Below are 12674 nucleotides of genomic sequence, written 5' to 3' on the forward strand. Positions count from 1 at the left end.
AAATAACAAGTTCGTCCTCCTTAGAGGCAAAAATAACCAATGGGGATGGGTTTCTGGCTGTGGTTCAGTTTGACTCCAGGGAGGAAAATCCACAGCTGGGAAGTGGGTCTCCCGGGAGGCAGTTACCACAAGTGCTTTTGTTTGGTGAATGAAGGGGCATGCCAAGACTCTTCTCCTGTGTGTACAGGTTATAATCTTCAAAAAGGGAGCAGGACCCCCACCCCAGCCCCAATCAAAATCAGCTGCCTTTGGGGCCCACCACTTCCCTCTGCCTTTGCAACTTGTCCTGGCACAGGTAATTCCAGCAACTTCCGATGCCAGCACCAAGCCCTGAAACTCGCCAGTCACATGGCTTGACTGGCAATGACTTGGACGTTTGGGAAGTATACCAAAGGCTGCATTCAGAGGCAGAGGCCACTGCCCAGCTAGGCTGGTGCTTGCCTCATCCCTCCTTGGCCATTGGCATTGAAATCACTCCCCTGGGCACTTGCTGCAGATGTTTTTCTCCCCTCCTTTTGGATTCCAAAGGAGTTTGGGATGTGTATCTCTCTCTCTCTCTCTCTCTCTCTCTCTCTCTCTCTCTCTCTCTCCCCCCCTCCCTCCCTCCCTCACACAGACGCATACATATATCACATATAACAAACATATATGCATATATTTTTCTGCTATCTCAAAAAAAATCAAAAGTAAAAAAAAAATTAAAGCTGAGTGTGGAAGAGAGCTCAAATAAAAAGCATACAAAACCCCAAACGCATGACTGAATTGCTGCATTTTTAATGTGCAACACAAAATCGCTAAACATCCCCCCAAAGAGCAGCGCTCTCGGGCTGTCTGGGAGACAGCAGAAGGCGGAGGCCAGAGACCTAACAGGGCGGCACTGCACGGGGGTTGTGAGCAGGAGAGAAGGGCCCAAGGAAGCCTTAGAGGACTCTCAGAGGGCCTAGGAATAAAGAAAAGTGGGGAGGAGAAGGTCCTCAGGACAGAGAGGGGTCTTAGGCAGTAGGTGGGGGCTGAAGGTCAGGGAGGAAAGTGACCACAGGAGAAGGGACTCCAGTGGATGGCGTATTTCAATGCGCCTTGGGGTGCAGGGGAGGGGTGTGTGCAGGGAACACAGAGATATTGGAGGGCAGCGGCTCAGAGATCGTGTGTGGCCCTCTTGCACTCATGGAGGATACTTCAGGGTATAGGGTGTCCCTGGACGCAGAGGGACTCAGAGGCAGAGGGGTATCTAGGGCGATGGACTTTTCTATGGACACAGAGGGGTTCTCAGTGAACGTGGGGGCGTCTCCGGAGCAGAGAGGTCTGGGGTCCGTGGAGGTGTCTCCGTGTGAAGGGTCCTGGGGTATACAGGGTGTCTAAGGGGCGGAGGGAGCTCTCCAGTACCCGGGGGCCTGGGCGTGGGGGGCTCTGGGGTGTGTCAGGTGAGGGGCAGCAAGGTGACGGGCCTTGGCTGGGGACACAGGGGACTGGGTGGCGCTCAGTCGGCCTTGCACTCGCTTTCGCGCCGCCGCTTCCTGCGCTCCGCGTGCTCCTGCGCCAGGCGCGCCCAGGGCGCGGGGCCGCTGGCGCCCACCACGCAGCAGGCGAGCCGGCGGCCGGCGTTGCCGTTCTCCACGCTGGCCTGGTTGCCGCCGCGGCCCAGGTCGTCCTCGCCGGCGTGGACCACCACGGCGCGACCCATGATGGAGTGCGGGCCGGCGAGCGAGGCGGCCAGGCCGGCGCGGTACTTCCAGAGGCGGCCGTCGCGCACGGCGAAGTTGCCGAAGTCGCCCGGGTGCCGCGGGTGCGGCGCCCCCAGCGGGTTGTAGTGCGGCCCGGTGGACTCGCAGCCCTGGCTCAGGTCCCCGAACTGGTGCACGTGGATGGCGCGGCTGGAGCTGTTGGGCTCGGCCGGGAAGCCCTCCAGGTCGAAGAAGGCCTCGAGCTTGGCTCCCGGCGCCGGCTGCCGGAAGAGGACCAGGCCGCTCACCCGCGGCTGCGCGGCGTCCAGCGAGGCGGACGGCTGCACCCGGCAGACGGCGTGGAGCGCCGCGTCTGGCCCGCCGGCCGCCGGCCGCCGCTGCGCGACCTCCTGCCAGATCTCCAGCACTTTGGCGTACATGTCGCGGATCTGCTCTGCCACTTCGGAGCCGGGCCCCGCGGACTCGGGGACATTCCAGGTGTCCGAGAGACGGGCCGCCAGGAGCAGGCAGCAGCACAGCGGGGCCAGCATGGCCGGGGTCAGGCACCTGCGGGGCGCCCCCGCGAGGACGGGGCGGAGCAAGCCTTAGTCACTGGGAATACCCAATCGCAAGGACCCCCTCCGTTGTCAGATCCACCCCCCAAGTTCCCAGGGGGCGTCCTGACCCCGCGTGCTTTTGTGCTGTTTGTCAAGGGCCTGCTGAGTAGTGGACACTGGGTGTAAAAAAGGATGAGACCCCAGCTGAAAAGTCTCGAGAGATCTGAGTCTCCAGAGATCACGGTTCTTTCAGGCCCTGAGTCCCTGGCAAGGAAGGAGTGGGGCGCAGGGCGCAGGGGGCAGGGTGCCTTAGGACATCAGCTGGCAGTCTGCGGCATTAGGACCCTTCCAGGTCTGCCCCTCCGCATCCCTCCCTGCTTTCTGCATCCTTCCAGCAGACAGACATGCGACTTAGGTCCCTGCCTTCTTGGTATTTGCATGTACTGGGCCCTCTCCCTGCAGTGCCCTCCCGCTGCGGTAGACTTGGGGTTTATAGAGATACAAATTTGGGTTTTCTTGGGTATCCCCAGCACCTGGGCCCACAGCAGGCAATAGGATGCATGTATTTGGTTGCTAAGAGAGATCACACCAAGTGGGGGACAGGTGGGTACAAGTCACTCCAACACCATCCTGTGATTGGAGTGGGGTAGGGGTAGGGCAGAGAAAGCCATGCCCATCTCCCTGGGGACTCCAGAAAGGCTTCCCAGGGGAGTTGACTTTCTAGTTGGGTTCCGTAAGATGGAAGTTTTCCCGGAAGAGCCAGGTAGGAAAGCCTATTGGACAAGAGGACGTTCACAGGCTGGGAAAGGTTACAGTTTGGGGTTGGAGGGAATTCAGTGTGGCTAGAGTGTGGGCTCTCTCGCTCTCTCTCCCTGTCTCTTAATAATTTTTAGATGTTGATGGATCTTTTTTATTCATTTATTTATACGCAGCACTGAGAATCAAACCCAGTGCCTCACATGTGCTAAGCAAGCGTTCTACCACTGAGCCACAACCCCAGCCTGTGTGGCCTCTCTTGACCAGGCAGGAGCTGGGGCTCAAGAGGAAACCTAGAACCAGGGACAGAGGAAATGACTTTGCCATGCTAAGGGGGTGGTATTGGCTAAGGAGCTAGGGCTGGTTTAATCAGAGGAGGTGATAAGAGGTGTTTTGTTTTGTTTTGTCTAGTGTTGTGTATTCAAACAAGCTAGAAGACAGGAATTTGAAAATTCTCCCCATACAGATATGCTAATTGAGGAGATAGACATGCTCACCCTGATTGGACATGATACAATGTGTACATGTATGGAAATAGTGGTGTATGGTATCCCATTACACATGTACTGATAGCATGTGTCAATTGAAAAATAAAGCTCACTGACAGGAGAAAGGTTAAAGGCTGGGCTCCAGGGATGGAGAGGACAGGGAGCAGGGTGGTAATGATCTAGGGAAAGAGAGACCCAGAGAAGCAGAGCTGGAGAGACCCTGAGGGAGACCAGTTAGGAGGCTGTAGCACTAATCCAGGGAAGAAACACAGAAGCTCTGGCCAAAGTGGAGGCAGCTAACAGAGAGGAGGGCGTGGCTGATCAGCCCTGGCAGGAGGACAGGAGCAGCAACAAGTGCAGGCTCCTGAGGTTCCATCATGGAACACTGAGTGGCACAGTGGGAAATAGTCCCAGGACCACTCCCGCCCCATGGGTTCCAAAATCTGTGGATGCTCAAGTCCTTCATCTGAAGTAGCAGAGTGTGTGTGTGACCTGCGCACATTCTGCGGCATATTTGAACCATCTCTGGATTACTTACTGCATTTACCAATGTAACTGCTATGTGAATACTTGTCATCCTGTATTGTTTAGAGAATAATGACAATTGGGGGGGGGGGGAAAGTCTGTGCATGTTCAGAGCAGACACAGTAATTTTTTTCCCAAGCATTTTCCACCTGAAGTTGGTTAAATCCACAGACGTGGAACCCAAGGACATGAGGGTGACTGTACTATAACTTCACAGGGCCACTGACTTTCTTAGCCCTCCGTTCCTTACCTGTAAAATAAGGCCAGTCATAATACCCAAGATCATGGTAAGGATTAAGTGAGATATTTATAAACCAGGCTACTTTCACATTTTAAAATCTGCCCACAGGGATTAATGATGGCCCCAAAGAATTGGTTTGAAGGTCACCTGCTCTGCCAAGTCCTTCTTCAACACCTCTGGCCATTTAAAAAACAAGCTCTAAGATGGAGTGTCTCTTCCTTACATAAGCATTACAGAAAGTCAATTGAGAATGGGTGATTAAAGGAATGGATTCTGGAACTGGCTTCACAAATCCAAAGCCCGCCTGTCACTTACTCTCTAAGTGCCATTTTCATATTTATAGAGAGCAGCAGAATAAATGTCTGCCTGCAAACTGTAGCCAGGCCTGCTCCCCACCCCTCCCCACCCCCAGCCTCAGCTCTCTGATCTGCACAGACAGCTAGGGACACCTACCTCAGAATCTTCCTATCAGGCTTACAAGAGACCCTTGGAATTTCTGACCCTTACTGAACACACAGGTCAGCCATTGCTATGAGCTCTTTGCATGTGCTAATTTTTAAAATCTGCATGAGACCCCATGAGGTATTTGATAGCCTCGTCTAAATCCCAACATGCAAGGAAAGAGGTACAGAGAGGCCAGGGTCCTGCCGGAGGTTACACCAGCGCTAAGTGCTGTGCCCATGATTCAGTCGTCACGTGCATAGCTCTCTAGAGCAGGCAGCACAGAGCCTGTGCTAGAAAGTTCTTAGCAAACAGCACCTGGTAGTCAGCAAAGAGAAGCTGCAGATGAGATGTCAGGACCACCCACTGAGAGAGGCTGTGGAAGCCAATGGAAGAAGGAGGTTCTAGGAACTGGGGGTCTCCTGTGTGCCCTGTCCTGGAGCTCTCTGTCAGCAGGGACCCTTGTTCCCGGGGCAGCACTCAGGAGCACCTACACCTGGAAAGTTCTTCAAACAGAGCAAAACCAGCTTGTTTGGGGGCCTCAGTGGGCTTTGCTTTGCAGGAATGCTGGGGTAATAATAAACAGTTTAAAGAGGTGCTTTCCTCTTAAATCTAAAAGGGAAAAGAAAATGCTTCTTCACACCCAGGAAAACTAGAGTCCTTACTTCCTAAGCCTCTGCACCCTCCACACCCCCTGCCCCTGGAGGCCCCACATAAGCTCAGTCTTCTGGAACAGTCTCCTGCCCAGTGAGACAGCAAACAACCAAGTGGCTTTTTGAGAGCCTGCTTTGGGCAAAGTTCTATAGGGACAAAGCTATGGGGGTGGGGGGTGGGGGGGGGACAGGGAGGGACAGGGAGCCTTGTCCTGAATCAAAGGAAGCCACCAAGCCTTTATCTTGGCCAGTATCTGGGTGGCCCCCAATTCCCTGCCCATTCCCTGAAGCTTCAGTAGACGTGCCATAGCAGGCCATGTCCGAGGTGGGACACTGGTGTCACTTTGTCCTGCCTTCCTGGTGACTCCCTGGACCTCTTCCTGATCACCTTCTCCTGGGGCTTGGGTGCTGGAGTCCCTCCACAGCCCCCTGGAAAGAGCGTGTGCTGGGAGCCAGAGCTGGCCAGGCGCTTGACCTGTGCCTTTGCTAACCAGGGGGCTTTGTAGGCATGTGCCCTCCCTCGGGGCTCCAGCACCCAGCCGTGCAGCGTCCTGAGGACAGGCTTTCCATCATATTTCTTTCCTGTGACACTGAGCTGCAGTTTCTCTCCCCCCTCCCGTTGCCTCCCTTCTCTCCTGGCCCCCCGCCCTGTCCCCAGGGTCCCCTCCTAGCTTCAGAGCAGCCAGGCGTCCTGACTCTCCCAGGAACCTGATGGAGTCCTTTCCCAAGGAGAGTCCTGTGCCCCGCCCCGCTCACAGTAGGGACACTTGGGGAAGAACAAAATGGACCCAGCTTGGCACCCACCTCTGCAGCACTTCCAAGAGCACTTTCCCTCCTGCGGAGCCGGAGCCCGAGCAGCACTGGCCACTGGAGGAATGCAGGCTGTCCCCTGCTGGGGTTTGTGAGCCAGCAGAAAGCCGGCCCAGCCTGGGGAGTGGTTAGCGGGAGGGAAGAAGGTCATTGGGCCCGTCAAAAAAAAAAAAAGGCGTCCAGATGTCCCTTGCTGCAGAATTGCCTGGCCTCCGGCTCCTCTGTCCCCATCTCCCCCGCCGGGGCTCTCTTGCCAAGTGTCGTGACTTCCCTGGTCTGTGCAGAAGGAGCCCCTGACCTTCAGCCACAGCGGGGGACTAAAAAGAGAGAAAATAGCTTGTTGGGAGAGGTGTACAATGGCCTCTTTATTGAGAGGCCTTTTATTTTCTCCTGATTTCCGCAGCTATTGACTCATTTTTCTGGATGCTGACGTGTATCGAAGATGGGCACAGGCACCTGGCAGCTGTGTGTGGCGTTTTCTCCAGGACTGTGCTGCCACGCCTTGCGCACGTGAGTGGCAGGTGTGGCAGGGATCACACACGCAGGCTGCAGGGCCCCAGCTTTGTCACTTCCCAACTGAGTGCACCTGGCCCCGTGACGTCCCTGCCTGTGCCTCCCTTTCCATCTCTGTAAAATGGGTACGCGACGCTGGCGAGCCTGAGCGATCACCACGGAGATCAAATGAGATAAACATGTCAAGTGGGAACCCAGTGCCTGGCTCTCGTAAACAATGTCATTAGGACGTTACACAGAAAGACAATAACAGTCACCCTGTTGTTGTCACTGCTGTTGTTAAAATGACAGAGGAGCCTTTTAAAAGAGTGTGTGGTCTGGAGGGACCACAAGCCTTTCCCTCCAGGGTGGCCTTTTTTCCTTTTGCTGCCATGAACTCTCCTCAATCAAAGCAGCTCTTTCCAGAAATAGACACCTCTGTTTCCCAGAAAGGCACACTTGGGAAAGGCACTCACCACTACCTGTCTGTCCCACATTCCTTCAACCAGTGCTGACTGGGAGCTGCATCCCAGCCAGGCTGCATGCTGTGTCAGAGTCCCAGATCTGCGTTGAGTCCCTGCCCCTTGGTGTTCACATTCTCAGGAGGGAGATGGCGGTGTCAACAGATACAGCCAGGGCTGAGTGAGGAGTGCAGCTGGGGAGGGAAATACAGGGTCCCTGTGAGGTCCCCAACATGGACCTGGGCAGAGGAAAGCTTGCTAAGTAATCTCGAACTCGGGGTCCCAGCCCCGGCTGGTGGCTCGGCTGTCAGCAGAGACTTCTTAAACCCCTGTTTTTAGATGAGCAATCAGGAGCCCAGCTTGGCAGGAAGAGAGAAGCACTAAAGACTTTGTCCAGGAGCCATTCCAGGAGATAAGACGGTGACTTCCCAGAACTCAGGACCCCCTGCCCCATGGTCCCCCCTTCAGGCTCAAGGAGAGCTCAGCACCTTTGCCGGGACGAACGTAGCTGCCCTCTGCTCCAGATGCCACCGGTCCTCCGCCCCACACTGCAACATTCTGGCTTCTCACTGTGAACCTTTCATCCAGTTTTTTTTTTTTTTTTTTTTTTAATCTTGACTTTCATTCAGTTCTTGAAACCGTTGTTACATAAGCTCCTCGCCACTGTTTCCGTGGCACTATCCCCGCTAAGCGCCATGTGATTTCTTCTAAGTGTCAAGAAAGCGCTCCTCCATCCCTGGGCTCTAGGAAGGGTGACAAGCCCAGATTCACCTGCACCCTCACCCTGGCAACATCCGCTCCCCTTTTGGTAGCCGCACCCCAATGTCCTTCTAAGAAACCGCTGCACTTTTGGTCTTGGAGGTGACACCGACTTCACCCCTTGCTGCAGAGGTCAATTCATGGCTTGGGTGTGATCAGTCAGGGTTCACGGATGATCCACTCAGAGACAGTGCGATGCAATGACACTTTTGCTTGGACCATAAAAGAAGATGTATCCTCTCGTCCATTGGAATTGATACTGGAGAGAAAAATCTAGAGTTTTCGTAGCCACAACTCACCACGAAGGGAGAGCCTGTCTGAGAATATGGGCAACGAAGAAGGAAGTGAAATAAAGTAAAGGAAATCTGGATTCGGTGGCATTGTTTGAGCCCCTGGGTCTAGCCATACCTGAAGCTTTGTTTTCATTATGTGAGTCAACACATTCTCATTTTGCTTAAGTTATTTCGGTTGGGTTTCTGGTTGTGACTGAACACTTTATGAAGCACTTTCTCATATAGAATCTTATTTAATGCTTATTAAAGTTTGTGGGGTGGTTATTAATTTGTCCACTGTCTAAATAAGGAAACAAGATTCAGGGGAAAAAAAAATAAAGAGGGGGTCAAAGTTGCAATGCTAGAAAGTGGGAAAGTCAAGATCTAAACCCAGGACTCTGATTCCCAAGCCTGGCCTCTTCATCTTTACATTTTATTACCACCAACTAGTGAGGAGATGAAAGAAAAGTGAGAAATGAGTAACTGGTGAGTGCAAATTTTGCAGTTATTTTTGTAACATCAGCCACCGCCCCCTCCCCCTCCCCCACGACACCCTGAACTGTTGGCCTCTGGTGCTTCCCACCTCTGTTAATGTGTAATGCAGCAGACAATCCGTGGGCCTTGTTGAGCCGCAGAGTTGGAGACACATTCAAAAGTGCTCTCCTACCCATGCAGCAGCACCCTCTGCTCCGGAACTTTGACCTTTTCTGCAGGAATTCCAGTTGCAAAGAGCTGCTCTGCCATTGTGCTCGGAAAGCTGATGGAATTAAGTTCCACAGATAAACAGAGGGGTGGCCAGCAGGAGAGAGCCACAGTCAGGGCTCCAGATCACCTTCCTGCCACGTGGTTGCCCACCCAGGGCACTTCAGACTCTCCTGAGAAAACCTGGAGTGTGTCTTGCCTCCCCAACCCCCAGAGTCCCCGGGGGTGGGAGTGGAATCAAGAGAGCCGCAGGGTGCAGTCTGTGCTGTGCCCAAGCACACTGGGGTGATAGGAGACAGCAGGTCCTCACTGGCAAGGTGTGCCGGAAGGGAAGCGTCACCTCTACAAACAGGAGTCAGATCACAACATCCAGCGTTCATTGAGTGCCTCTGTGTGCCAGGCGCTCACTGCCAATGGACAAGCACCTTTTACTCATGGTCACAGCGCTGCTTACAGGGAGGAAGAGGGACGGCTCACGGTGCCACGGTGCATTCTGCAAGCTTCCTTTTCACTATGAACATGTCGCCCTGCCCTTCCAATGTGGTCACGATGACCCCAGGTAGGACACAAAAGCTTGTTCTGATCTGAAGGACAGCTGTGCAGCACAGTCCCCCAAGAAAGCCCGGGGGAGCTCGCTCCAGCTGAGCCCTCGAGCTCCGCTTCCTGCAGGAGACTGAGGCTTCCTGCTCTGCCACCCAAAGCAGCACCGAGGTGCTGGGACTGAGAAGCATGTCCTGTGCTTGTTACCTCCTGCTGATTGCATGGTCCACTCTAACTGGGAAGAGAAACATTCCAGCTTACTTTTTAATCACACTGATTTAACAAACATACCCGCACCCAACACCCTGGTCTCCCCCTTTTATTATTCCCTCCTACTCTAGCAGCCCGAGGGATGGACACTGGCTTTCCCAGAATCCCTTTCAACTAACAGTCATGTGGTCCAGTTGTAACCCATGAGCTATGACCTGACGTGGCTCTGGAGAACGCTTTTACCTCCTTTATAAAAGGAACAGAGATAGATGGTGCCTTTCCCTTTCCTCTTGCCTGAAGCGTGGGTAGATGCCTGGCAGTGTGGCAGCGACCTCGGGACCATGACAGGACGAGAGTGACAACATAAGGCCATCCCCACTGAGCACCTGAACCAACACCAGCTCTGGACTTCTTGCAATAGAAGAGGATAATCCTCCAGGTACCATGGCTAGCGGGCTTCTGTTACTTGCCCCCAAATGCATGCCTAACTGTTGCGGTGGTGTGTCAGACCCTGCGCTGGGCGCCATGACCGTGAAGAGGTAGAAATCTCAGCCTTACATCAAGGGACTCCTAATCTACTTGGAGAGACGTGGGTTTGAGGGACCATAGAAACTTCCCAGTGTTACTCTCCTATTTTACAGGTGGAAAATAACACCTGAAGAGGTTAATTGACTTGTCCAGAGCCACTCCTGTGAGATGCCAAGGAAGGACATGAACACCTTGAGCCTTCAGGCTGGTGACTTCAAAGTCACCAGTTCCATCTCGTCACCTTCCCCTGCGGGCCCCTCACACACACCCTGAGGAAGAAGTATTCTCCCCAGTCTGAAAGCCAGCTGGGCCGGCCCCTTTCCTCCACACCCCAGGGTGGGCAGACTAGCCGACAGGATGGCAGGGAGGGGCCCGAGCACAGTGCCCACCCTGCCACCGAGAGCAGCAGGCCCCACTCCTGGGGTGATGGAAGACGGCGGCTGGAGGGAAATGCAAGAAAAGAGAGGTCCTCTGGCTCAGCCTCTCTTCTAGAACAGCAATTAGGAAGTTGAGATGCTGACAGGACTCAAAAACCTCAGATCCAAGGTCCGGGAGGAAAACAGGGAGTCAGCCATGTGTCCAGTGTGGTTCTGGCCTCTCTCCAGACGCCTCACAGTCCCCAGCACAGCACCAAACCACCGCCACCCCCTAAGGCAGCCATGGGCAGAAGCATGGGGAAGGTGGCAAGGCTCCGTGGTGCGGTCCTAGCAGGGTGCTTGAATTCACGTCACAGAGTTTAGGAGCAATCTTACAGCTGACCTCCTCGTAGCCGTCCACGACTCCTAGTCCTTCCTGAAGGACCTCAGTTGAGTCTTGAGACATCTCCTATGGCAGGGATCTGCTCTGAGCTGTTGTCAGCCCTGGCGGGGGACTGAGGAACGGCACGTCAACATGTATGAGCAATGTGTGCTCACACTGTGAGATCACAGCAGGAGTTTATCTCTCATGGGTCTATTCCCATCAAAAACCCAGGCAGAAACACTCTGGCAGTCAAGTTCATGGGGTACCCGCGTCATGACAGATATGGATCAGTGCACCTGGAGAGGAGCCAGAACTGACCTACTGCCTGGCACAGCGTGCACGCCTGTAATCCCAGCGGCTTGGGAGGCTGAGGCAGGAGATTCAAAGCCAGCCTCAGCAAAGGTGAGGCACTAAGCAATTCAGGGAGACCCTGTCTCTAAATAAAATACAAAATAGGGCTGGGGAGGTGGCTCAGTGGTCATGTGCCCCTGAGTTCAATCCCTGGTATCCCCCCCAAAAAAACCATAACCCTACCTATTATATCTGGTCAATTGACTTATGATAAAGTCATCAAGGTAATTTAATGGACATAGGATAGTTTTTTTCAATACATGCTACTGGAACACCTGGCTATCCACGTGGAAGCAAAATAACCTTCAGCTTCTATTTTACAACACGGGAAAATCTCTTTTCAAAATGGAGCACAAGCCTAAGAGTAAAAGTAAAAGCATAAGACTTCTAGCAGGCAACGGTAACTTAGTGGGACACAAAAAGATAGACCATAACAGAAAAATTAGGGCTTCATCCCAAGTAAACATGTTTGCTCTTTCATAGACAGCTTTTAAGAAGCTGAAAAGACAAATCACCAACTGGAACAAAATATTTCTAATACCTACATCTTTCCAAGGGCCTGTGTTCAGAATAGACAAAGAACTCATAAGAAGAAAGGCAGTCCAGTTTTGAAGATGAGCCATAGAATTTTACCAACTCTTTATACAAGAAGATATGCGAATGGCCAACTTTCCTTGGCTAAAAATAGTCAGGGAATGTTAACATGGGTGAGGATGTAGTGTAATCAGAACTCTCAGACATGGCTGGTGGGCGTGTGACATGCTACAACCACTTTGGAAAACTGTTCAAAAGTTCTTCATGAGGTTAAATACAGTCCACCTAACAGGATCTGATCCCTTCATGCCTGGGAAATGAAAATGTTATGTCCACAGATACATATGCTTAAGAGGATGGTTCATTAGAGTCCCCTGGAAACTTCACCAAGATCCATCAGTAGCTGAATAGACAAATATTTATGTTTCCTACACACAGTGGAACCCTATGCAGAATTAAGTTGCAACAACTACTGGCCCATGTTTCAACATACATGTATCTCAGCAGTGTCTCTCCAAGTGACGCAAAATAGTACATGCTCTATCATTCCATTTCTACAAGGCTCTGGAAAGGGAGACGACTGTATTGCCATCTAATCTGAACAATGGCTTCCTGGGATGGGGGTGGAGCAGCAGTGTATGGGGGTGGGGTTGTCCTTAGTTCCAAAGAAGCAAAGGAGGTCTCTTCAGGATGCTGAGATTGTTCCATATCTTGAACGTGGGTTGCTTAACTGAGTGTTGACGTGGCAAAGATCATGCATGTCGTTGCTTGTAAATTAGACCTCAATAAATTTAAAAAGCAGTGACATCTTGTAAACATTACAAAATAAGAAGATTGGCAGATGTTGAGTTAACCTCGTTGGTGTGAGGCTGACCTCAAGTTCAAATCCTCTGCAGGCAAAGTTATCCAAATAGAATTTTGTATCATGTTATTGATACTTAAAATTCAGTCG

General features: G+C 52.7%; 1 protein-coding gene across 1 annotated transcript; it reads right to left on the bottom strand.

Moving 5' to 3' along the window:
• Positions 1 to 765: 765 nt before the first annotated feature.
• Sod3 (superoxide dismutase 3) lies at positions 766 to 6204 on the bottom strand. Its single transcript, XM_026403437.2, has 2 exons — positions 6127 to 6204; positions 766 to 2228 (listed from the first exon to the last, which is right to left on the bottom strand). The coding sequence occupies exon 2, from the start codon at positions 2210 to 2212 to the stop codon at positions 1478 to 1480; it is 735 nt and encodes a 244-aa protein (XP_026259222.2). The 5' UTR covers positions 2213 to 2228; positions 6127 to 6204; the 3' UTR covers positions 766 to 1477.
• Between the last annotated feature and the right edge of the window lie 6470 nt (positions 6205 to 12674).

This window comes from Urocitellus parryii, chromosome 10, assembly GCF_045843805.1.
Source record: "Urocitellus parryii isolate mUroPar1 chromosome 10, mUroPar1.hap1, whole genome shotgun sequence".
In the NCBI taxonomy this organism is placed as follows: Eukaryota; Metazoa; Chordata; class Mammalia; order Rodentia; family Sciuridae; genus Urocitellus; species Urocitellus parryii.